Here is a 25,894-nt window from a genome sequence, read left to right on the forward strand (position 1 = left end):
TGAATACTATTTAACTGCAAACAGTTGATTAATAGGTCAAAATTTCAATATTATTTTATTAGAACAAGATGGAAGTATCTCTGCAGGTTAAAAATGCAGGCTAATTCTGTATTCCGTTTAGGTTTGTAACTTATAGTTCCAGCTAGGATTCACTCATCATAAAATACCAATTGAAATGTAAATTTGATTAAAATTAATATATGTCAGCAGGGATGGATGTGTTAAGGAAAGAGCTTGTACTTGTGTACAATGGTTCATTTTATATTCACAAGCCGTCACTGAATTACATTTGAAAATGATCACAACATGGATAAATTGTATATCAGGGGACTGTGGTGAAGAAACCATTATAGTATTTCTAAACAAGATTAATTCTCTAAATTCTAAAATGTAAGTAGCAAATGCCACTGCATGTATTTTTGCTTTCTTTTGCACCTTTGCATGGAAAAAGGCAAATTCTGAAAAACATGAAAATACTTCTGACAAATTGTCATCTCTGCTTTATCTCTCTCCTCCGAACTTGGAGATGTGAAATGATGCTGTCCTCTCAAAGGGTGATTATTCTTAATCATTGAAGCAGATGTATTGTTACCTAGGAAGCTTTACTGGTGGCAGAGCCCCTATTTATTCTGCATTTTACCCTTTTATCACTCATACCGAATGTGAATGTAACTGGTGTCTTCTGAGATGCATTATTAATTTTATATTCAAAGTAGCTTTTGCTACCGTTAACCTATGGAGATTTTCTTTTTCAGTATTTCCCAATCCTACAGGCAGTTTGTGTCATAATTTCTATAGTCAAGAAGCTCTTCTTTCAAATTTGACAGTTTTAAGTACTTCTAAAAGGATACTTTTACTAAAATGAGTTGACAAGGTTTACACCATATTTGCTTGAAAAACATTACTATATCTCTTTGGATATCAAATGTAAGTATAATACAAATAAATTTTGTAATGTGATAATATTTTACAGGAGATTTAAACTCTACAATATAAAATAGAACAAACCTTTGTTTATTTGTTTGAATCCTGATTTATTTCAGGTGGTATCTCAGTATACTGGCCAAAGGTACTTCTTATAGTCAAGCAACTTTGTTGTGTGGGATGCCATTTTGTGAGCTGCTGTTCATGAATAAAGTTGCTGCCACCATCTTCTTTTAACTTTAGGAAACCACAAAGCCTGTTTCATCTTGTGTGGCAGAGGAAAACTACTTCCTGGTCTAACTAAAAGAGTCTCTTACTGTTTATAAAATATAGTTAATCATTTGTTAGCAAGTAGTTCCAGCTTATATTGATATGTTAGACACTAGACATAGTTACAGAACCTTTGAGGAGGACTAGATGTTAGCTCTCATTCCTTTGTGATCCTAAACTGTTCTCCCCACAGGCTCATATGATATTACAATGCAGTGGTAGTCATTTTGGACCCATAAACAGCACTCTTTAATGGCTATTTCAGCCAATAAAAGATTATCTAATATTGCTAAATCATGAATGAAATGTGGGAAATTCTAAGTAACGTTTAATGCATAGATAACACAAAAACATTTTTTGACCACATTGGTCAGCTCTACATATGTTTCGAGACAATGTAGCTATCATCCTTCAGCAGTCTCCAGGCTGACCTTGACAAAAGAGACAGAAAATGTATCACAATCCAGGCTTTCATTTATACCAAATGAGGAAAAACATCATTTTTCTATGTACAGTTTTCGCAATGAAAGATTCAATGGGCTTGTGGCCTTGCAAAGCTGTATCATGTATTTACATTTGAATTTCAAGCTTAAAAAGGTCATTACTACATTTTACAACTTATTTGTTTATTTTCTGCAACTAAATAGATAGATTGTTGAAAAGTTCTGTTTAAGAATTTTCCTTTCTAATGTCTTCAATATATTAATGTCTTGATTGGATGACCTTCATTTTCTGTCCTCATCCTTTAATAGCAATTTTGGAAATTGAGAATAGATGCTATAAGCTATTTGTTTCAGTTTTACCTCTTCTAGTTTAAATACCACTTCTTGGCTCCCTGTGACTTACCAAATTATCCATTAAGTCATTTAAACATCTGGACTAGAAAGATCCATAGTTTACTTTTCAGTCTAGTTATTTCATTAATTCCAACCAAATGTCACCAGCAACCATGTGTTAGGGAAAGAAGTTTCAGCCAATGTTTCCATTCCAGATCAATTACAATCAACCCCTTACTAGACATGCATTTTTATAGCTGTTGAGTGAGATGATGAGGTTTAACTATGATGTGGTTGACCAGCATACTTACATTCTTTATCAAGGATTTCATATAAAAGGTTGAGATATTAAAGGTTGGCTTTACAATGATACCAGAGAAAGAGAAACAAGGAAATCAATTACGATAAACACTTGCTGTTTTGATAGTACAATTGTAACTTAGTTTTTTTTCCATACTACTGGCACAGTCAAGTGCCAGAGATGATTCAGACAGTAAATATGGTTTTCCTCTTTGTTTGGCCTACAGGAATTATAATTCAAGTGACGGAATTTGGCAATGTTTGAATACAGTGTATTTATGCAACATGCCCCCAGCCATTGCTGAACATCCAACCTGAGAAACTAAATTATCATACTTCGACAAAATAATCATAATTGGTAAACACCGCTTGCACCCAGAAGCAAGAACAGAATTTCTTGAACTGCTAAACAATTTTTGGTGCCTAGAAATTTGACTTGCATCCAAAACAAGCTGTACAATTAGCAGAATAATGTTTCTTTATGCCCTTCCAAATCTGCCTGAATGCAAGTCAGATCATTTTAAAATGAGTACCAGTAATATACCTGGAATTTTTTTTAACGCATCCAGAAGACCCACCAAAATAAAAACTGAAAATGTTCTGGACTTTCTTTTATCCAGTCTCCAGCAGTTCTTTTGAAGTTAATTGATTTACATGCATTTGGAGCAGCAAGGACTGATTAGCGATAGTTAGCATGGCTTTGTGCATGGGAAATCATGCCTCATAAACTTGATTAAGTTTTTAGGAAACGTAACCAAAAAGAGTAATGAGAGCAGAGTAGTATGCTTTGTCTTCATGGACTTTAATAAAGCCTTTGACAAGGTTCTGCATGGATGCTCATTAGTAAAGTTAAACTACATGGAATTCAGGGACAGCTTGCCAATTGGATACAAAATTGGCTGGATGGTAGAGACAGAGGGTGGTGGTGAAGAGTTATTTTTCATACTGGACGCCTGTGACCAGCGGTGTTCTGCAGGGATTGATGCTGGGTCCAGTTTTGTTTGTAATTTATATAGATGATTTGGATGGAAATTTAGGAGGCGTGGTTAGTAAGTTTGTGGAAGACACCAAAATTGGTGACATAGTCAACAGGGAAGAAGGTTATATAAGATTACCAAGAGATCTTGATCAATTGAGCCAATGGGCTGAGAAGTGGCAGATGGAGGTTAATTTGGATAAATGTGAGATATTGCATTTTGGTAAAATAAACAATGGCAGGCTTTATACAGTTAATGGTAGGGCCTAGGTAGTGTTGTCGAAGAGAAACTGAGGAGTTAAGGTATATAGTTCTTTGAAAGTTGCATTACAGACAGGGTGATTAAGAAAATGGTTAGCGCACTCGCCTTCATTGCTCAGACCATTGAGTATAGGAGTTGGGACATCATGTTGTACAGTACGTTACTGAGGCCACTTTTGGAGGACTGTGCACTGTTCTCATCACTCTGCTGTAGGAAGGATATTATTAAATTGGAGAGGGTTCAGAAAAATTTCACCAAGGTGTTGCCGAGACTGGAGGATTTGAGTTAGAAGGAAAAGTTGTATAGGCTTGGACCTTTTTCATTGGAGCATAGAAAGTTGAGGGGTGATATTTACAAAATCATGAGGGGCTTAGATAAGGTGAATAGCAAAAGTATTTTCCCTTGGGTAAGTGATTTCAAAACTAGGGGACATATTGTTAAGATGAGAAACAAAAGATTTAAAAGGGACCTGAAGGGCAACTTTTTCACACAGAGGGTGGTGCACATGTGGAATGAACTGCCAGAGGAAGTAGTAGATGCAAGTACAGTAACAAAATTTAAAAGATATTTGGATAGGTATAATAGAATCATAAAATCCCTACAATGTGGAAACAGGCCATTTGGCCCAAAACGTCCACAGCGACCCTCCAAAGAGTAACCTACCCAGACCCATTCCCCTACGCTATTACTTTACATTTATCCCTGACTAATTCACCTAGCCTACACATCCCTAAAAACTATGGGCAATGTAGCATGACCAATTCACCTAATCTGCGCATCTTTGTATTGTGGGTGGAAACTGAAGCACCCAGAGGAAACCCATGCAAGCATAGGGAGAATGTGCAAACTCTACACAGACAGTCGCCCAAGGCTGGAATCAAACCCAGGTCCCTGGCGCTATAAGGCAGCAGCACTAACCACTGTGCCATCCATAAATACCATGAATCTGTACATGAATAGGAAAATTTTTAGAGGGATATGGGCCAAATGCAAGTAAAGGGAACTAGTTTTAGTTTGGGAAACTTGGTCAGCATGGACAAGTTGGACTGAAGGATCAGTTTCCATGCTGAATGACATGATAATGCCTGGTGCACTTAGATTGAGCATATCCAGGTTATTTACATTTGAATTTCACATTCAGATTCTTTAAATTACTAATGCAGGACCTTTATATGTATATTTATGAAGTTTATCATGTTTTGAAGGGATGACTTAAACAAGTAGAGTTATGAGTCAATATAACTGCAAGTATAACCAGGCTGTGCTACATGATTGTGCTGCAACATTAAGAGATTTTATGTCACTTTTACATGGGAGAAAAACTTAGCTGTGAAATGAACTTCTTCTCTTATCCTTCCTTTTATTAAATATATTTTGTTGTCTGTTATTCCCTTGAAAAATATTCTCTCAATTGTGTTGTTAATTCACAAAAGAAAGCTGCAGATATTGCAGTTTTCAAGAATTGCGATACCACTTTATGCTCAGTCATTGAATATATAATCATTACCCAGGAGGGAAATCATTTTGTTGTCTCCATTTTTAGGATGGCTGTAGGATCCCTAACAGTGACAGAATATCTAATTTGAATCAAAAGAAATTTAAATTGGTCAGGTACCAATTATGGTACCAAAAAGAGGATTTCTGTTCAGCAAAGTGTCAAGTACCAATTATGTTCAATTTCACAACAAATTCATGATCCCAATTACTAAACCTGATGTGGGAAGCTTAGTTAAAAGATCAGCAAATTGTAAGTTCTGCACAATTCTGCCCAAAATATGTATTACTGAGGTACAGTAATAAATCCAATGCTCCCAAATGTCCTTTTAACAGGTAAGAGTTTTGGGTAATTATAAAGAAATAGAACTATTGCATTAGAAGCAAGACCATGTAAAAGAAAGTATATGTCTAATATGTTTGGTGTCCATCTACACCAGTCTAAAATTATTGCCTATGCATTTTGTGAAGGCATTTTAAAAATCAAAATTTATTGCTTTTTCTCCTATACACAGAAAGAAAGTTTGGCTTTTGTTACTTTTACCATGAGATTGTATTCCAAGACAAAATTTTGAACAGCCAAATTTTATGCTGTTCATAATATGTATATAAAAAACACTATCTTAACACAACTATTTTAAAGTTTCAACATGTTTTCCGTAACAATCCAGAAATACTTTCAGAGAATCAATCCTAGAGAATTACCATTAGCATCTCAACTTTTTCAAACTTGACATAACTGATGCTTCCCAGTTTCTTTCCCTTGGACTGCTGAGAACATCTTTTGTTTACAATTCCTTTTGAGTCAGCTGGCATGAACTTTTCACAAATCTGACACCTAAATTTTTTCAGTTCTAACAACTTGGAAGACTCGTACAAGCTCTACTGGCTTGGCAACTTCACAAACAAGAAACCACTTCCTCTGACGTGACTTGTTCCCTTGAACTGTCTTGATTCCTTTGCTTTGCTCTGCCTACTCTACCATAACCTCAATAGTATAAACATTTCATTCGTTATCATCAACTTGCTAGGCAATTGACCTAAGTCAGATGCCTTCTTACAAATAATCTCTGATCTTTTTTTATTAAAAGAAAACCTTCACAGAAATGACCCACATCCATCTCCCTCTATTTTAAAATCCAAATCCTAAAATTTATCACAATCCAGCCCATCCTTTTTGCAGAATTCTGTTGATATGTATATGTGAAAATTATCTCTGTTAATGTTAGTCCAATGTTTTGTGCAGTCTTGAAAATGTGAAGTGTTTTTTATATCATCAGAATTGTGTGATTATGAAGTAGTTTGTATGATAATTTCATTGTTGGTGTATTTTTAAAGTGACAGTATCTCAATTGATCCACCCACTTTGTAATTGTAGACATTATTTCTAGTAATTAGTTAATTTAAATGTTGTCCAGCCTTTTCAGAAGATGACAATTTAATGAACAAAGTTGAGATATATACATTTAATCAAAGCATCAAGAAAAGTACATGGACCACTCAATGACAAATACTGAAAGAAAATTAGACTAAAATAAGCAAGTTTGTATAGCTAGTTTTTAAAATAATAATGAACAATTTTGAACATGTAGAAAATGTCACTTTACAAACAAACAAAGAGATGAGAGAAAAGAACAGGAGATTGTGTTATAGTAGCTATTTTTAGCTAAGTAGCTGCTATGCTATTTTATAGTGGCACTTAACAGCAGAAATGAAATCTTGCAATACAACATTGTTAGGTAGGTCATGACCTAGTCATTCTACACTGGTAATTCTACACAAAATATACATCATCCATTTCTATATACAGTATAATAGAAGATTCAAGTCCTGGTCCTCCTACCAATCATTTAATTAATTTTATCACTTCTTGTCTCAGCTCGCAAAATAATCTCAAGTGCAAAGCAAGACATCTCATTTCAGTAATGTCCCCCACCAAACATGACAAATATTGTTGTATAATACTAAATTGCTTGTGTTTAAGTTAAATTAAGCTTCTTTGATAAACCTTCCCATAATGCAACTCATTAATTAGCTGAGCAGATATGAGGCTTTCCACACTTTTTCTGAAAACTGATTAGCCAACACTAGATTGGACCAGACTGTAAATGTGTATTTTGATGGAAAGATCTGGGTGGGGCCCTACACTTTTCATGCTATCTCATTATTGAATAACCAAAAAACCTTAAGAAAAAGGAACAGGAGTAGATTGTTCAATCCCTCGAGCCTACTCCAACATTTACTAGAATCATGGCTGATCCAATATTCTTCATATCCACTTTGCTGCCTTTTCCCTGTAACCCTCAATTTCCTTCTGCTCAATAATCTATCTCAGCTTTAAACACACACAAGAACTCTGTGTCCAAAGCTCTGCAAGCTAAGAAGTTTCATAGACTCTCAACTTCCAAGACAAATTCCTCCTCTGTCTTAAATTGACAGTCTTTATTTTGAGTCTATGCTTTCTGGTCCAAGGCTCCCCCATAAGTGAAACATCCCCTCAGTATTTACCCTGTCAAGCCTGTTAAGAATCCTACATGATTCAGTGAGATTACCTCTCATTGTAAATATGCATGTTAAAAGGACTGATATACGACAATGTAATCATTGCAAATTTTAGTTATTTGAACTATAGACTCTATTTGAACTGTATATGCAGAAATATTCTCCATGCCCTTTTGAAACAAGTATCTTAAAGTATCTGCCACCCTTCAAAAAAAGGGAATGGAAGATACGTACCCAAATAGTAACAGATTTATTAAAAACTACTGGTTCTGTTAAAAAAAAATCAAAAGTGTTTGAAGTGTACATTTTTTCTTCAGTGAACATTTTAGAGAAGGCTGGAGTAATCTTTTTTGCTAAGTAATTTTGTTTTTGAGGAGTATAAGTTGCAAATCACTATTAGAGTCAGATTTGGAGGGTATTGATTGTTACCAATAACATAGTTTTACTGGGACTTTATTTTCAGAGGGAAAAAAAATCTACAATAGTTTACAGCAGAATTTTACATTCTAATCTTAAAGAAGGATGGTTTAGATATAGTTTCTGGAACTTTGCTTTGCCATTTTAATCCAACATGATTACTTTCCTTCATTGTATAAACAATCTGAAAATTGAGGAATAAAGTTGAACCAGCCAACTGTTAACAGTTACAATGAAAATGTATTATTCTGGTACCTCAAACATTGAAGAACAAGTTAATTTCTGAAAGTTTTCAGACTCACATTCATGTCTGACAAAATTATTTAACTTTGAGAGACAAGAAATTGGGCAGAATCTCAAGGGTCTGAGCAACATGTCCTATAACAAGGTATGTGACAGAGTTGGACAACAAATGCAACAAGGCCCATCTTGGACACATTGGGACAAACCTACACCATCTGTAGTGCTTTTGACAAGCAACATGACTAGATTAATGCTCGGCAACTGAAAGCTGCAAATTGGGAGTGGTTATTGCTTGTTAAATATTTTATTAATAGCCCAGCTCACCTCATTAATACTCAGCTTCCCATCTTAGCAAACAAGCTCAACATCAGGAAAACTTGACAAGGAGACCAGACTGAATACCTGGTGATTACAGCTCACCACCTTCTCTGAACAACCATGTTGGAAACGAATCAGCAACATTTCTATTTGCACCGACCACACACACCCCTCATCTATAGACAGTGACAGGCTTTAAGAACTTCCGAGACACTTCTGCAATTTGATGCTCCATCTTAGGCTGCACCAACAACTATAATTGTTGTAATGCTGCAGCAAGGACACTTTGCACGCAGAGACATGCACCCAGCACTCTGGGCACTTCACTCATTTTCATAGTACAACACTTCCTCTAACCTACATGCTCATAACATCTCTGCCTCACCTTGCCTTTCTGTGCTTTGCCGCTTTAGCCAGAAATACCAGGTTTGGAATGCTGCTGTTTTGCCTTGCCACTCCATGCAAACATAAGTCAGGAAGTCAGTCAAGTCAAGGAGATAACCTTTGCTCAGGAGTTCTCAGCAAAGTAAGTTAAGGGCAGCGTCTAATACCAGTCCAGGATCTGTTGGGTGTAATCAGACCTGCATCCTGCCCTCATAAAAAGGTGAGGAGCTGAATGTTGAGCAGCAAACCCTCTGTCTTGATTCATTCTGCTCTATTGTGGGCTGTTTTGTTCCAGTAAAGATAGAGTGGCAGGTATTGTAGGAGATGAAAACGTATGGCACATCTATTACTCTTGGTGCAGGTGGGGAGATGTCCTGAGAAAGTAAGGAGGCAGTGCAGAGGTAAGCAGGATGAATGGAATTGGAGTTGGGGTGGGTGATAGCAAGTGAGGGAAGGTGTTGCATCTGATAGAGAGTGGTAAGGCATTAGCCTTTTTTGAGAGGTGGATACAGGAACAGTGATCGAGTAAGTGAGGTGTCAGAGAGAAGGTGGTGGCACTTACCCTGGTGGAATGGAGGAAAATATTGGCCTTCTTCCTACAGTGCAATGCATTTCTCTAGACTGCTGAGATGGTTCTAACCCAGATGGGAACCTCAAACCAAGCATGGCATGGTCTGGTGTCGTGAAACTCCATTGCATCCCTCTGCAAAGAGGGGCATAAATTTCCTACTACATGCCCTGTCCAAGGCAAACGTGAGCAACCACACAAGCCAGTTTTGAACGGATAATGTTTGCCCATGAGCACTATGAGCTTTCAAAGATGGCATGGGCACGATGGATTCTGGTCTTTCGTCAGATATCCATTGTACGGGAAGTAGTTCTGAGGATGGCTAGTGCTAAGATGGAGTGGAAATTGGTGTCGTGGAAATTAAATTGACTCGACTCAAATGCTTGCAAGAGCAAAGAAAAGATTTATTTTGGACCTTTGCAAAGGGATTCAATACAGTGGCAAGACGCCTCATGTAAGGGGCGTTTGATAGCTTTCACACACTCTCATTATACTATAATTCGCTTTTCCTTATCAACACCTGCAAGGCTAGAGACCTGGAACATGCGTGTTCCTTTCCATATGTGGAGTTGTTTTTCTCATTTCTTGGCTGCTGATATGGTAGTTTAACTAGCCTTGTAAGTCTGCTATTAGGTCGGTTTGCCTTTACATTTTTCTGTTTATTTGCAATAACCCTAGTTCCAGTCAGACCCTTACTTCTTTGTTCCTCTATGCCTTTAATAGATTTCACAACAAATGTTAATTTTCCATTACATTTCCTCCCTTTTGGTCATTTCATGACAACAATGACATAAAAATATACAGAGTCAGATAGCTATACATCAAATTGCTTAGGGAGCACCAGGCCTTTCCTCAGACACCATCTACCTGTAACACAGCTTTCTGGTGGTATCGTCACTTGCTCTGGTGTGCCCTGTACACAGCCCATTTTCACACATCACACACTTCAGCATTACTGTATGGTGGGATCCACGCAATCGAGTCTTCCTGCTATGGGGCCTCTGATCGTTTTACCATTTGGTATCCCGCTGCACTCACAAGCAAATGCCGAAGGCAGGTACACAAGCAGGGTCCTGTACACAGCACTATGAGTATGACCAGTCCCACAACTAGGAGAGCATGTAGGATCCAATACCCCTATCCTCCCCAAAGGGAGGTAAGCCACCCGGGGGGGCGGTCTTACTGCCGCCTTCATATGATTTATTACACTAGTGATATCTGGAACTCATCAGGAATATTAAAACAGAATGAGGTACATAACATTTTGCAGCCACCCCCCCTCTCTGCCATCAGTATGTCTAGTACTAATCGATTTTGTATCACTGCTTTCCTTATTGCCGCTAACTCAGTATTAATGAGTGTTAGACCTTCCTCCGTCTCATTTGCTAACAGTAATACACTATATGCCAGGCCATTAATCTTGTTTATTGTCACCGTTGTCCCTGCTCCCAAGAGAATAGACCACCCAATGTTCGCTCTGAGTGTAGTCTAGGTGTCTGCGAGTGTGTATCCATTCCAATGTCGTGGGATGTCCCTTTGGGTTCACCCATTTCTGACCTTTGGGACGAACACTGTCGTGCCAGAAAAAAATTCCGCGGGGTAGCAGCACCCTTTCCATCCCAGGGGGAGGTGGTGGTACCTCCTCTCTCCACAGGCTCATATTATACCCACCATCATGGTCTGATTATTGATAAAAGAACAAGTAATATTGATGATCGTACCATTTGCGTAGGTTGCTGAGCAAGAGTCATTATTCAAGTACAGCGTCGTAGTACACTGGGAGATCCACAAATGGAGTCTCCCCTTATTTGTGCAAATACACGTTTCTCCCCTGCCTTCCACTATATGGAAGGCTGTGGTCGGCAGCGTGTCAGCATTGGGACTGCAGTTAGCCTTGAGTTCAGGTGGTGGCGCGAGATTTGGCCTAACTGCTCCCCCTATCAGGGTCAGGGTAGTCACCGCTAGCATTTCTTGCCAGGCTCTCTGTAATTGGTTCGGCAGTCCACCATTGGGCCGTGTGCAAACATATCCAATAAGGGAAGCCAACCTCTAATCTCTGGTGTTGTATTAGGGCCAAGGCACAAGCTCTGTTCACTTCACATCTAGTGATGGCCCTTTGCACCTCCCAACTTTCTGGCGTCGCATTTACACCATTTATCTCATGAAGGGCTATTTCCACTACCGAGTTAGACTCGCTCCTGAGCCCCGGCCGACTCCCTCCAGGTTCTGGCGTGAAATTAATCCCTCTGCCCTGCTTGGGGTTAGGTCAATGATTTGGTTTGGTTGGTTGCCATGCCCTGGTGCTACCATCTCCTATAGGACCTCTGCACTGCATCTTGGGGGAGCAACTGTACCACTATATTCACCTTTCTATAGATGTCGGAGAATGGTCTATCTATTCCACAGCACCAGGCTTCATCATCACTCTTCTGAGTGTTGGTTATTATTACCCGTGCCCTGGCACCTCCTTCCTTGATAATAGAATACCTATTTCCCATGTCAGGTGTCCCTGTAGCCGTGGTAGCAACCATACAAATCCCTATGTATATAAGTCCAATCTGGTTATCAGAGTTTCACTACTTGCACTTATTTGTTTCCGGTGTCTCCTCAGGTCCAGCTACATGTTTGCAATGGCTGGCGTGTGTCCACGTGGCTCTTTCGGCGATCTTAACAGCTGTCTGCGTTGTAAGGAGCACTTGAAACGGTCCCAGCCACCTTCTCGCCTTCCTGCTTTTCCTCCTGAAGTCTTTCACCACTATCCAGTCTCCAGGTTCTAGATCATGCAGCTTCCCTTCTGCTGGTTGGGGTAGTGCTGCCTTCACTTGATTCTGTATTTGAGACAAAAGTGTAGAGAGTAACATAATATCTCATCTTGACAGTGGTCTGTTACTTGTCTTACTTTAGGTCTTGGGCCAATCCCTGTGTTGGGCGGCCTACCAAACAAAATCTCAAACGGGCTAAGATTGGCTCTTCCATTCCTCCTAGATCTCATATACATTAGCACAATTGGAAGTGCCTTTGTCCATGTCACCCCTAGTTCCTCAAAGCATTTTGTCAATTTATTTTTTAGGGTAGCCTTCTCTCTTTCCAATGCTGCACCGCTCACTGGGTGGTAGGCACAGTGTTGTCTCATGTTTATTCCCAAGTAATCACTGATCTGCTGTCAGGTGGTATTGACGAATGGTGTACCATTGTCGCTACTAAGCCTTTCAGGGATGCCCCATATCGAAATTATTTCAGTTATCAAAGCCTTGGCTACTGCGCTGGCATCCTATTTAGATGTGGGGAGCTCTTCCACCTATTTGGAAAACATATCAACTATTACCAGGCAATACCTTTTCCCTTCGCTGGGTGTTAGTTCAATAAAGTCCGTCTGTAGATGTTCAAAGGGTCTCTGGGGTTGGGGGTGTGCTGCCTGACTCATCTGTATCCCCCTTCCCACATTATTAGTGGCACAGATAACACATCGTTCATAATATTTCTGGGAGTAGTTAGTAAATCCCTTAGTGTGCCAGTGTGCCAAAATGCTGTCGTACATTCCCCCTTTTGACACATGCTCCTTACCGTGTGTCAGTTTGGCATAGAATGGGAATAATGATCATGGTAAACAGGATTTGCCATTGGGGCCACACGACACCCTTTCCATCATGCTGTACCCTGCCCTTGTACACTCACGCATGGCCTGCGACTGTAACTCCTGTACGTCTGCTGTTGGGGTACAATTTATTGTCATACACATGTCAAACTGATCACTTGGCAGCTGCTGAGCTGCCATCCTTGCCGCTGAGTCTGCCTTTGCATTGCCTTGAGAAATGTAATTGTTATTTTTCATGTGGGCTTCACATTTACACACAGCGATTGATTTGGGCAATAGAACCGCTTCCAGGAGGTCAGAAATCAGGCCATGGTGTGTGATGGGCTTTCCGGTGGAGGTCAAGAAGCCCCTGTGTTTCCACATGTTTTCAAAATCATGTACAACCCCGAACGCATATATGCTGTCAGTGTAAATACTCACTGTCCTTCCCTTAGCCAATTTACATGCCTCAGTCAAGGCAATCAGCTCCGCTCATGGATAGTTACTACAGCATATCTAACACAATTCTGGCCTGTCTCTTTGCTCCTGAATGCTGATCCATCCACAAAAAACTCCATATCCGGATTCTGAAGTGGTGAATCTTGCAAGTCTGGTCTAGGGCTGCAAATGTCATTAGTTACAGCGACACAGTCATGTGTGTCTCTGTCTCCTTCTGTGAGGAGAAGCTAGCAGGGTTAAGATCGTTACATCGCTTTATTGTAATGTCAGGCATCTCCAATAACATAGTATTGTATCTGAGCCAAAATGCTGCTGACGTGTGCTGTATTTTGGTCAGAAAGCAGTAAGCATACTGCATGTGGGACCAGTAGGGTTAATTCACCATAGCCGACTATGTCCCTGGACACTACAACAGCTTTTTCAGCTGCAGCCATGGCTCGCAGGCATTTAGGCAATCCTGCCGCTACGGGGTCTAGTTTTGCCGAAAAATAAGCTACCGGCCTCAATTTTCCCCTATGATCATGCAACAGGACAGATGTCATGCAGCCACGCTTCTCATCTACCATTTGTACAAAAGGCTTGTTTGGATGTGGAATCCCAGTGTATGTGTAATTTGGAGAGCCTTTTTCAATTCAACAAAGGCACACTCGGCCTCTGGGGTCCACTGCAACAGAGTCTGGCTCTGCAACCCTTTGCCATGGGCTATGTCACTTAGGGGTGCCTTAAGGGTTGCATAATGTGGGATAAACATCCTACAGTAGGAGCACATGCCCAAAAAGGATAGTAATTGTTTCTTCATGTGAGGCTTTGGAATTTGCTGGATTGCTTGGACTCTGTCTTGATCAATGGCCTTCCCTTGTTCAGATATTAAGTGATTTAAGAATTTCACCTGTTGTTGTACAAACTGTGGTTTTGAGAGACTGGCTTTGTGCCCTTCCCTCACTAGGTGGCAGAGCAACGCAAGGGTATCTTTCTCACATTGTTCCTCTGTTGGTGCTGCTATTAAGCAATCATCTACATACTGCAAAAGCGCTGACCCCAGGGTTAAACAAGAGTCTCCAGACTCCTGCGTAGGGCCTCATTATATAAGGTGGGGGACTCACAGTAACTTTGACAAAGTTACGTGAAGGTATAAGATTTCCCTTTGAATGAAAAAGTGAACCAGAATTGACTATCTGGGTGTACCAGTACACTAAAGAAGGCATTTGCTAAATCCACAACAGAGAATCATTTACTATCCGGCGGAATTTGAGCCAATAAAGTATAGGGATTGGGAACATTTGGGGCATGGAACAACAGCATTAGTGACTACCTGCAGGTCTTGAACAAACTTCCATTTCTCCGGTTCACCTGGAATATTTGCCTTTTTGACCGGAAAATGGGGTTCTCACCGGTGAGGTTTCACAGGGGATTATCACTCCAGCCTTTAGGAGGGATTCAAAGACTGGAGTAATTCCTTCTATAGCCTCAGGTTTTAATGGGTATTGTGTTTTGCAAGGACGATACTCAGACTTCGGGGTTATTCTTATGGGTTCACAGCCTCATATGAGCCCCACATCATGTTTGCCTTTTTCCCACATCTCAGTAGGGACCTTTCTCAGTCTTGGGTCCGAGACTTCTACCTTAAAATGCCAAGCTATCTTCCTAGGCTCTTCGGGGCTAGCGGGGGTTACCTGGACTGACCTATCTGCCTGAGTTAGCCAATTTAGTTTCTTCCTATACATCCGCATACCTTCACTGAACCAGATAGCCACATTGTCCCTCAAGACCCAATCTCTCGTTTTTTGTGCCTTTAGTACCCATGGTCCCAAATCCTGCCACCTGTCGTTGGACACCTTCGCCAATGACACGTGAGGAAAAGAGCCTTCCACATCAAAAAGATTGGGTCTACTTGTCATCACAGATACTTTAGATAAGTTCACACTGACTGCACATCTGTGATCATTCCAATAAAATTTGCACAATAACAACTGATCTGGTTTAACCAATCTCCTAAACCAATCCCTCTCATTGGATTAATGTGGTTACTTCCAGGGTGAGTGAATCATTCACTGAAACTTATCGCTCTCTGGCTTAATCGTCACTCATAGACATATATCAGCGGTACGAGTCATATTTTACAGCTTGCACTGGTAAATCTTCTTTTCGTATTACCTGCAAACCCGCCGGGGTACTGAGTAAATCTAACCCCAGTCTCACTATGAGATCCTGAGCCATCAGACTTAAAGGACAGAATTCCGATAACAAAAATGAGAATTGGAATGTTTCCCCATTATTGGTTTCGCACAACAGGGATGCAGTAAATCTCTCTCGTATCACGACTCCTGATGCACCCATTGAGTTCAGGAACCTTCCACTCATCTTTATTTGCATCGACTCTCTGAACTGGCTTAATTTAAGGACTGAATATATTGTCCCTGTATCTACCAAAAAGGTAACTGAGGTACCTTCCACATATAACATAGAGGTAGGCATTGACTCATACGCATCATCATTATACTGAACATATGGTCCATTCTCTGCAATTTCAGTGCTCAATATGGAGGTGGGACATGTTTCAGTGCCCGTAAGATTAGTAGAAGAAATCAGCAAAAGTGAGTCTTCATTGCCAAGCATAAAGGAAGGAGGCTTACCTATAGCTTGTGGGCTGCCCACCTCCACCTTAGCCTTCCCCCATCTGTCACCCTGCTGTCCAACCTCCAGGGCTGACTGAGGCTGTCTGCACGGGCGCTGCCTCGCCCTATGGTCCATTGCTCCACAAACAAAGCACCCGCCAGATCTATCTCTGCCAACCCCTCTTCTGCGACCTCCACCTCTGCCTCTCCCTTTTCCTGCAGCACCTCCCTCCAATGGCTAGGCGACCATTTGCATAATGGCAAGCTGAGCTTTATGTGTTCACTGTTCCGTCTTTAGTTTCCACTTATCCTTCTCTTGGGCCAGCAATTTTTCAGCATGTATCGCGTGTTGTTCTATCAAATTCAGCTTTCTTGTATCCCAAGTAATACATGTCTCTTTTACCTTTTTTGCTATTTTGTTCTTCATTCCATTGATGAAGCTGTTCCTCAGGTGTGCCTCATACACCGTGATTTCTGCTGTCGTTATGTCCTCAGGTGGCATCAGTCCACTGTAGGCGTTATGGACTTCAGTGAGGCACGTAAGATACTGAGACACTGTCTCACCTTCTTGTTGTTTACACATTGCAATTTTGGTCATGTCCATTCATACTGGGAATGCCTCCCTCCAGGCGGTTGCCAGTGCTGTGACAAAATCATTAAAGTCTCTGTTCCACTCCGTTTGCGGGTCGGCCGCTCTGGCATGGACGTTTGCGACTGACCAGTTATACTTGATTTTGGTGGCATCAGCACCCAGTTTTCGTCCCAGAAGACATCTCATCTCATGTGACATTGGACAGAACTTGATACAAAACCTTGTCACTCCTTCGACAAACTTATTACCTCCAACCTCGCGTGGGTCAGGCAGCTGCCCATCGGCACTTTCCAAATCCTTCATGGTCCATGGCCGGTGGACCAACATCAGGTACCTTTCTGGACTTGCAACTTCAACCATCGGTGCTTGCAGAACCACCTGGTTAGGTGATCGTGCGTCAGTACTCTCACCGTTCAACTCATCGTCCATCATGAGGTGATCGCAGACAGGCCCTGGATGCCTTTCTGTCTTGAAGTGGCCGTCCTTCTTTTGGGCTTCTTGCTTCGAACTGTTGCTGGTATGAGATGCTACCGATGATTCAGCAGGCTCTGAGGTGGCAGCCACTGATTTGGAATCTTCTGGCCTCAGGTGTAGATATTGTCCTGTCACTGTTTGCTCTCTTTCTTCCTCATACAGAGGCAGATCTTGTAGGGGGCTATTGTCTCGGAGGGCCGCCATCAAGGTCAGAATCTGGAACAGGCTTAAGATACGATACACCTTCATTAGGTTGGTTTCTGTGTGCGTCCCCATGTGCGCTGGTGTTTGTATGTGTATTTAATCTATCTTTTACTTGAGATTTCCTTTCTCTGATATCAGCCTCAACCTTCCACATTATAAGCACTCCAATTCACAGGTTCTATTTTTCCCTTCCGTCTCTCCTTCTCTTTCTCCTCCAACCGTGACCTCAGTATTTCCAACTGCCTTTTGCTAAAACTTCTTCCCTCCGGAAAACCACCTTATTTGATCCACAATTCTAGCTGCTTTACTGACTCTGGGCTGTAATTATTTAGCATGAATTGTATTTTTGGTTGTCCATTCCAAGTCCTCTGTGGATCCTTTTTTTGTTTGCTCTTGCTGGAGCCCATTTTCAGCGTTATTGGAAAAGTGTTCAGCTTTCTCTCTCCCTCACGGTACTGTTATCTTTTTTGCCAATATGACTTGCTTTTACCTCTAGAGGTCCCCTCTCATTGGGCAGTTCCGCCTCAATGCCTTGGTTTTCGTACACCAAGAAATCATGTACCCGGTACATCTTTAGCGAGTCCAACTCAGCCAGTGGTGGCTCCAAGTCTAAAACCACCCTTAGACTTGCTGTCTCTTAAACACTCTAGAGACGGCAATCCTTTCCCTTGAGTTTTAATCGAATACTGCGCAAGAGTTCACTGGACCCTCCTCCTGATTTATTTATTCTCTTAGAACGAGTCTCTATGTAGGATTACTTAAGCCATGACTCTTACCCCAACCCTATTCAATTTGGATCCCAGCGCCAGGGCCATCCACAGATTCCCAGCCCTCTCGCGCAAAGGGGCCAATTCAGCGCTCGAGATGAAATGAAAGACCTTCAAGGCGCTGGTGCCTGCGCCTCCTGGGAATCTTCAGAATCTTCCCCAGTCGCAGGGTCCCAGGCGAGCCCCCAAGTTTACTGTCGTGAAAATTAAATCGACTCGACTCAGGTGCTTGCAAGAGCAAAGAAAAAGTTTATTTCAGACCTTTGCAAAGGGACCCAAGACATTGGCAAGACGCCTCATGTAAGGGGTTTTTGATAGCTATCACACACTCCCTTTATACTATAATTCGCTTTTCCTTATCAATACCTGCAAGGCTAGAGGCCTGGAACATTTGAGTTCCTTTCCATATATGGAGTTGTTTTTCTCATTTCTTGACTGCTGATATGGTGGTTTAACTGGCCTTGTAAGTCTGCTATTAGGTCAGTCTGCCTTTACATTTTTCTGTTTATTTGCAATACCTCTAGTTCCAGTCAGACCCTTACTTCTTTGTTCCCCTATGCCTTTATAGATTTCACAATAAATGTTAATTTTCCATTAGATTGGACTTGAGAGACAAATTATGGGCATGATTGATAATTAATGAGTGAGTTTGGAAGATGGAAGAGAACTTGCTCAGCCTTGCACTGACAAGTCGTTCAAAAAAAATTGATGCAACTCAGACATAGCCAAAAAAAATGTAAGATATTGCCCAATGATTCCATTCAGTGTGAATTGTAGATTGCTAATCAAACTCATTCAGGGAGAAAGGGTTCCGTCTCTTTAAATAGTCTTCCTTCAATGTGTGCACGTCTTTTGCTTATCCCTACAAACCTCTGTTACTGAAGCATTACCTGTTGTTGATGCTGATGTTTTTGTTCGTGTTGAATTCTGTCAGTATTTGGATTTTACTCCATCTCATCAGCCATAAACCAAATATACATAAGTGAGCAATTCTAGCATGTACTAATGCTTGCATTTATTTTATTGTTTAATGGATATCAGATTTTATAGACACTTAATACATGATGTTTTTAATATTGGCATTAACTGTTGCTAATGCCGTGAACTCTTCAACTGATCAAATCCGACTTTGTAAAAGGGACTCAAAACTCAAATTGCTCACAAAATACAAGTACATAGCAGATTGATTAGTTATTATGCCAACTGACAAGTAATCCAATTAACCAGTAAGAGATCTAGTGTGTGTGAGGAAAGCTGCTTTCTGAGCAAGAGCTTTATCAGGCTGAACCTTATACTGTTACCTTAGGTCTCAGTGGTGCAGTGGTAATATCCCTACCTCAGAGCCAGAGGTCTGAATTCAAGTTCCACCTTTTCCAGAGTTATTTATTTTTAGAATCCCTACAGTGTGGGAACAGGCCACCACCGACCCTCTAAAGAGTAACACATCCAGACCCATTTCCCTACCCTATATTTACCCCTTACTAATTCACCTAGTATACGCATCCCTGAACACTATGGGCAATTTAGCACAGCCATTTCACCTAACCTACATATCTTTCTGACTGCGGGAGGAAACCAGGGCACCTGGAGGAAATCCATGCAGACACAGGGAGAATGTGCAGACTCCACACAGACAGTCACCCGAGGCTGGAATCGAACCCGGTTGCCTGGTGCTGTGAGGCAACAGTGCTAACCAATGGGCCACCGTGTCACCCTCTTGTGTAGTAACATCATCCCTGAACAGGTTAATTAGAAACTATCTGAACTGTTGGCTTGTTCTTTGTTTTCTGCGTTACATGAAACACTCAGGTGCTCTTAAAATCTCAGTTGATGATTAGTCTGGTTAACCTGGTATGTATTGTTAGGGGAAACATTTATTACGTTTATCTCCAAATGACTATAGTGATAGGAGTAGAAATAGAAACATTTCTTTTGCATTCTGAAGTCTTCAGAAGTACTGATCCTGAAGTCTAAGTGATTGAAAAGAATCATGCCAATTTAACTTTTATCAAAAAACAAATGCTGAGTAATTAAACACATGCTTTTTTTCATAAAAATTTGTATGTATGTAGCATCTTTAATGTAAAAAATAACCTAGAGACAGACAGACATTAAATGAACAATAAGCCAAAATAAGTTTCAAAGAGAAACCAAGGAAAGGTGGATCTTATGGAGGTTTACAGAAGGAATTCTGAAGCACAGGGACTAAAATGATGGCCACCAAGAGTGACATTGGAAGGAAAGGAGATGTAAAAGGAGCCAAAGTCAGAATGATTCAAAGTTAACGTGGCATTGGAGATTAGAAAAATAGCATTCCAATAGTGTTATTTTTATTAATTGTGTTGCACATAGAAAAAGGTCACATATTCAACTAAATTGAAATGCATCTACCTTTGCTTTGAAGGTAATGAATATGAACTTATAGCCTTTCACTTCCTATGGTACATCAGGGTACTCATTTAGTAATTATTGCTCTACCATTATCAACCAAACTGCAAGTACAGGCAATGAATTTCATTCAGCTTTTCTGCTGACTGGCCTTTCAACTGAGAATTAGTTTTCTTTATTTACTTGTCATAGGTTTTAAAGTCTGTCATTTTTTTTATATTGTGCTCTGTGCAACAATTTCTTGACCTTCTCCAGCAAGTGAAAATCTGACCATCTCTCCCCTCAATGTTCAATGCCATTACCATCACTGAAATTCCCCACTATCAACATTTTAAAGGGATACCATTGACAAAAAACAGACCACAATCTTCCATATAAATATTGTGGCTACAGAAGCCTAGAAATTCTGCAAGGAGTAACCCAACTCCTGACTCCCCACTGCCTGACCAGGCACAAGTCAGGAGTGTAATGAAATACACTTCATTTATCTGGATGAGAGCAGCTCCAACACTCAAGCAACTTGACCTTGTTCAGAACAAATCAGACCATTGGATTGACACTTCAACTACATCAACAAATATTCACTCCCTCCCCCACTAATCGACATTAGCAGCAGTGTGTACCATCTGAAAGATGCAGTGGAATCATTCTCCAAGGTTCCTTCCAAATCCACAAACTCTACCAACTGGGACAAAATCAGCAGATGCATGAAAATGCCATCTCCTGTAAATTCCCCTTCAAGTCACATACCTCCCCGACTTAGAACAGTGGGCTCAGACAAATTGAGAAAGCTGCTCTTTTGCCAGTGTTATGAATCTCATCTCCTTCCAACTGGATCTCAGTGACCATTTCTTCTACCCTGTGGATGGGCATGCAGTTGAAAAGGCAGCAGAAACTGCTGCTGATCTAGCTGCTGCAGCTGTTAATGATGGAGTGGCTTCAGCTTTTGTCCTTCAGTCAAAGAGGAAGTTAGAGCTGCATAAACTGCTTCCAGGAAAGGCAAACACTGGCAGCAGGGACGTGTAACAGAATAAAAGTGCTGGACGGTTAAACTGACTACCAAAAGGTTGGCATTCACCTATCAAGTAGTAAAAGCACTTAGAAAAGAAAATGCACTCTGTACAACAGTCTCTCAATGCATAGCTGAAGACTTTTGGTGTAACTGATGAATACTTTGCAACTTGAAGCCGTGTCAGCTTCACTGATGAAGTCCTTTTGTACATCTGCCACCTCATTGACCTTGTTGAGGTCACAACCTGATATGGGGTATGGATAACATATTGAGAAAAAAGGGTAAAGATTTAACTTTTTTTAATTTCTTTAAAAAGTTCTTAATTGCCTCTGGATTGCTTTCCCATCAGACCAAAAGGGACTCCCCACTGGAACCTGAGTCTATCCTGGGGCTAGCTAGACAAGGGCTTGAAGAAGTCAAAATGCTAACTCAGTGTCCTTTTCCAAGATTTTCTGCCCTGCAAACACCAAACCCTGTCTCCACCTGACTGGAACAGGTTTTAATAATTTTGTATTGGAACTTAGTTAGAACACAGTTGTATCTAGTAGGATCTGTGGAATCTGAATCATTGAACATGTTCATAAAAGAAATCAAGGGTTTGTGGACACTAAATACACTGAGGAATATGGGAATGGAGGAAATTGGTTTAATGGTAGATGGTCAGCCATGATCAATGGCAGAGCAGGCTCAATGGGTCAAATAGCCTACACCTGCTTCTGTTTCCTATGCTCCTATATTTTATTTCAGAGGAACATTAAGAGTCAACTACATTGCTGTAGGCCAGGAGTCACATGTAAACCAGACCAGGTAAGGATGGTAGATTTTCTTCCTCTGAAGGACTAGTAATTCCATGGACAGCATTATTGGTGCTAGCTTTGTGTTCCAAATTTATTTTGTCATTTAATTTAAATTTCCCAGCTGCTGTGATGGGATTTTAATGCATGTCTCTAGAGTCCTTGAGCCCTCTGAATTTCTAGACTAGTAACAAAACCACAAAACTACCTCATCCCATTGTTGTCAAAAACAACAAGTTGCAACTTTTTAAAATTTGCTCAAACTAAAATATCCAAATAAAACCTTTACTGTGAAAAATCATTGAAACTGCCATACTAAGATATTACATGTGCAATTGGTTTTTAATCAGTTTTAATAAAAAAAAACTAAATTGCACTCTCCCATAAGAAAAATGAAGTTGCTTACTCAGCATTTGTATCCATACTGATGATATCAGTTACTTGCTTCTAAAGTAAACATATTAATTGTGCATGTCTGCACGTTATTCTAAGCAATGGTGAGCAGAGATCAGACTAAATTAGTCTGATTTCTAAAATGTGACAGGGGTTGCTGCCAGGAAATTTACTGTGCACGTTCTGGAGGCACCAATGTCGCATTTTCATCAGTCAAGCTTAAAACAGTTTACATTTCCCTCCAATGCCTGAATGCATCTCTTGTTTGTAATGGAATTTGCATGCCAGCAAATGTATTTGTAGGCAATTTTGCTTTGACTGATTGCTGTATAATGAATGTCCCTTTTGCATGCCTTTTGGGACAGTAGGCCACACTTCCAGACGGGCAATGCTTCAGCAATTGCATGGCATCAGTATTTTCTCTCACGATGAGCACCATGCTTCCTCATATTCATGGAGCGAAAAAGGTAAGACTAAATTGCATCAATAAGTGACAAATGATTGACCTACAATTAATGAACTTAAGGGATAAATATTAAGTTTTTCATTTTGGAACTTCAAAGTTTGGAAATTTTAATAATATGTTGAAGGTGCAATCCAGTGCATTAGAACTAATAATCACACAGCAGGATATCCAGAAATGTAGCTGTTCGGTAGTACAGCACTCGAATAATGCTGAAAAAGTGGCACTTTTCAACAAGGACAATTTTATTTTAATTACCGAAGTAAAAGGGAGCGTAATGTTTACACTGTATGCAAAGAGAATGTTGATTGATTGGGAAATTGATAGAGGCATTGCCTTTGAGGATGCACTAGTTAATGATAATGATGATCAATTGTCAAGCTTTGTTAAAATTTAAATGAAGCAAGTTGACTCTGATTAATCAAGACATACTACTGGGAAAAATGAAACAGAATAGCTGTCACACGTTGTATTGATACAGTATGTTCTTTCATGGTGATCTAGAGATGTCGGGTATTATATGAATTAGTATTCATTGAACTTACGAACTCAGCAACTCACAAGGTTGAGTTCAATTTAAAGACAGTGTATGCCCCAATAGATGCTGTTGCCATATCCCATTCAACTCAACTCTTGCAAACCCTCTTTATTGGGTTCCATTAGAAACATAATGGGAGGAATGGGCTGATAATCAAGCCCATCAGCATAAATGTGTAAATTCTATCACCAAAATTGTCAATTGTTTCCCTTTGGAACTGCTATTCAGAATGAGAGACTTAAATAAATTCAAAATACAGTTTATTTTGACACAAAACGTTCTTAAAACACACCGTGGGCGGCACGGTGGCACAGTGGGTAGCACTGCTGCCTCACAGCGCCTGAGACCCGGGTTCAATTCCCGCCTCAGGCGACTGACTGTGTGGAGTTTGCACATTCTCCCCGTGTCTGCGTGGGTTTCCTCTGGGTGCTCCGGTTTCCTCCCACAGTCCAAAGATGTGCAGGTCAGGTGAATTGGCCATGCTAAATTGCCCGTAGTGTTAGGTAAGGGGTAAATGGGTGGGTTGCGCTTCGGCGGGTCGGTGTGGACATGTTGGGCCGAAGGGCCTGTTTCCACACTGTAATGTAATCTAATCTAATCTAAACTGTTTAATGTCTTAGTACAAAATTAAAACCGTAACCCCTTTTAATCTAAAGAGATGATATTTTAAAAAGAGAAAAATGGTAAAGACACATCTGTAAACTAAAGATAAAAGGTTAATGAATTCTTATAGTCCTCCAAGCTTCTTATTGACAAATTCTAAGTCCTAACAGTCGCATGTCAATGGAAAAGTTTCCAAGAAAGCTTTAGTTTGGAAGGAAATGAAGCTGTTTCGCAGACTTTACAAAGTGGTCATAGATCAGGTCCTTGGGATTTACAAAGTAGACAAAATGCTGAGATAAGGCTATCAGGTTCCTAATAACCTCAACCAGGAAGAGCGCACATGATCCTGGCAGCCTTAATGCTTCCTATTGCCACATATCCGTTTCTCCTGACTCCCCGATCCAAATGTTTGAAGCAGACGTTAAACCCAGCCAGGGTCGCAGTGGTTACCATCAAAAAAGAGGTCCTATAGTCTCTTCCAAAGATTAGTTTCCCAGCAATTGTTGGCAATCAATTATTTTTAGCGCAGGAAGTATCTGAATTTCAATATCTTCCTTTTTCAGCCCTACAAAGCTGCATAATCCCAAAATATTTATGTATTCCCATCATATGCCTTCAATGGAATGACACCTGACCTTCCATGTTTAAAGTACATAGATGATACATTTTCTTTTGTATTGTATTGTGTCACCATAGTCTTGCCAGACCATAGGGCTGCTCTCTCATTAGAGAGGTGACTGTTGGCGTTTTAACCTTAGGGCCACGAGAGCTCAGGCCAGGGAAGAGAGTTTGAGAAGGAGATTCCTTCATGATAACCTCAAACCAGTGATGGGAATTGAACCCACACTGTTGGTGTCACACTGCTCTGCAAACCAACAATCCAGCCAACTGAGCTAAACCAATTCCCCAATGATACATCTACTATATTTGAATCGGCAGCTACTTGCAAGAATTTCCTTACATGCGGCAAGGTAGCTCAGTGGTTAGCATGCTGCCTCACAGAGCCAGGGACCTGGGTTTGATTCCACCATCAGACAACTATCTGTGTGGAGTTTCCATATTGTACCCATGCCTGTGTGGGTTTCCTCCGGGTGTTCTGGTTACCTCCTACAGTCTAAAGATTTGATCAGATGGGCCAATGGACTGACCAGTGGCAGATGGAGTTTAATTTAGATAAATGCGAGGTGTTGCATTTTGGGACAGCAAATCTTAGCAGGACTTATACACTTATTGGTAAGGTCCTAGGGAGTGTTGCTGAACAAAGAGACTTTGGAATGCAGGTTCATACATCTTTAAAGTGGAGTCGCAGGTAAGAGTCATAGAGTCGTAGAGATGTACAACATGGAAACAGCCCCTTTGGTCCAACCCGTCCATGTCGACCGGATATCCCAACCCAACCTAGTCCCATCTGCCAGCACCTAGCCCATATCCCTCCAAAACCTTCCTATTCATATACCCATCCAAATTCCTCTTAAATGTTGCAGTTGTACCAGCCTCCACCACATCCTCTGGCAGCTCATTCCATACACGTACCACCCTCTGCATGAAAAAGTTACCCCTTAGGTCTCTTTTATATCTTTCCCC

At 40.6% G+C, this 25,894-nt stretch overlaps 1 protein-coding gene across 1 annotated transcript in view; it reads left to right on the top strand.

The window, feature by feature from the left end:
- Window positions 1–25,894, top strand: part of stxbp5l (syntaxin binding protein 5L) — a 546,595-nt gene that overhangs the window by 484,763 nt on the left and 35,938 nt on the right. Inside the window, exon 25 of the mRNA XM_043700990.1 lies at window positions 23,072–23,173. Within this exon, the coding sequence (XP_043556925.1) occupies window positions 23,072–23,173 (102 nt within the window). The remainder of the gene's footprint in view (window positions 1–23,071; window positions 23,174–25,894) is intronic.

Source organism: Chiloscyllium plagiosum, chromosome 12, assembly GCF_004010195.1.
Source record: "Chiloscyllium plagiosum isolate BGI_BamShark_2017 chromosome 12, ASM401019v2, whole genome shotgun sequence".
In the NCBI taxonomy this organism is placed as follows: Eukaryota; Metazoa; Chordata; class Chondrichthyes; order Orectolobiformes; family Hemiscylliidae; genus Chiloscyllium; species Chiloscyllium plagiosum.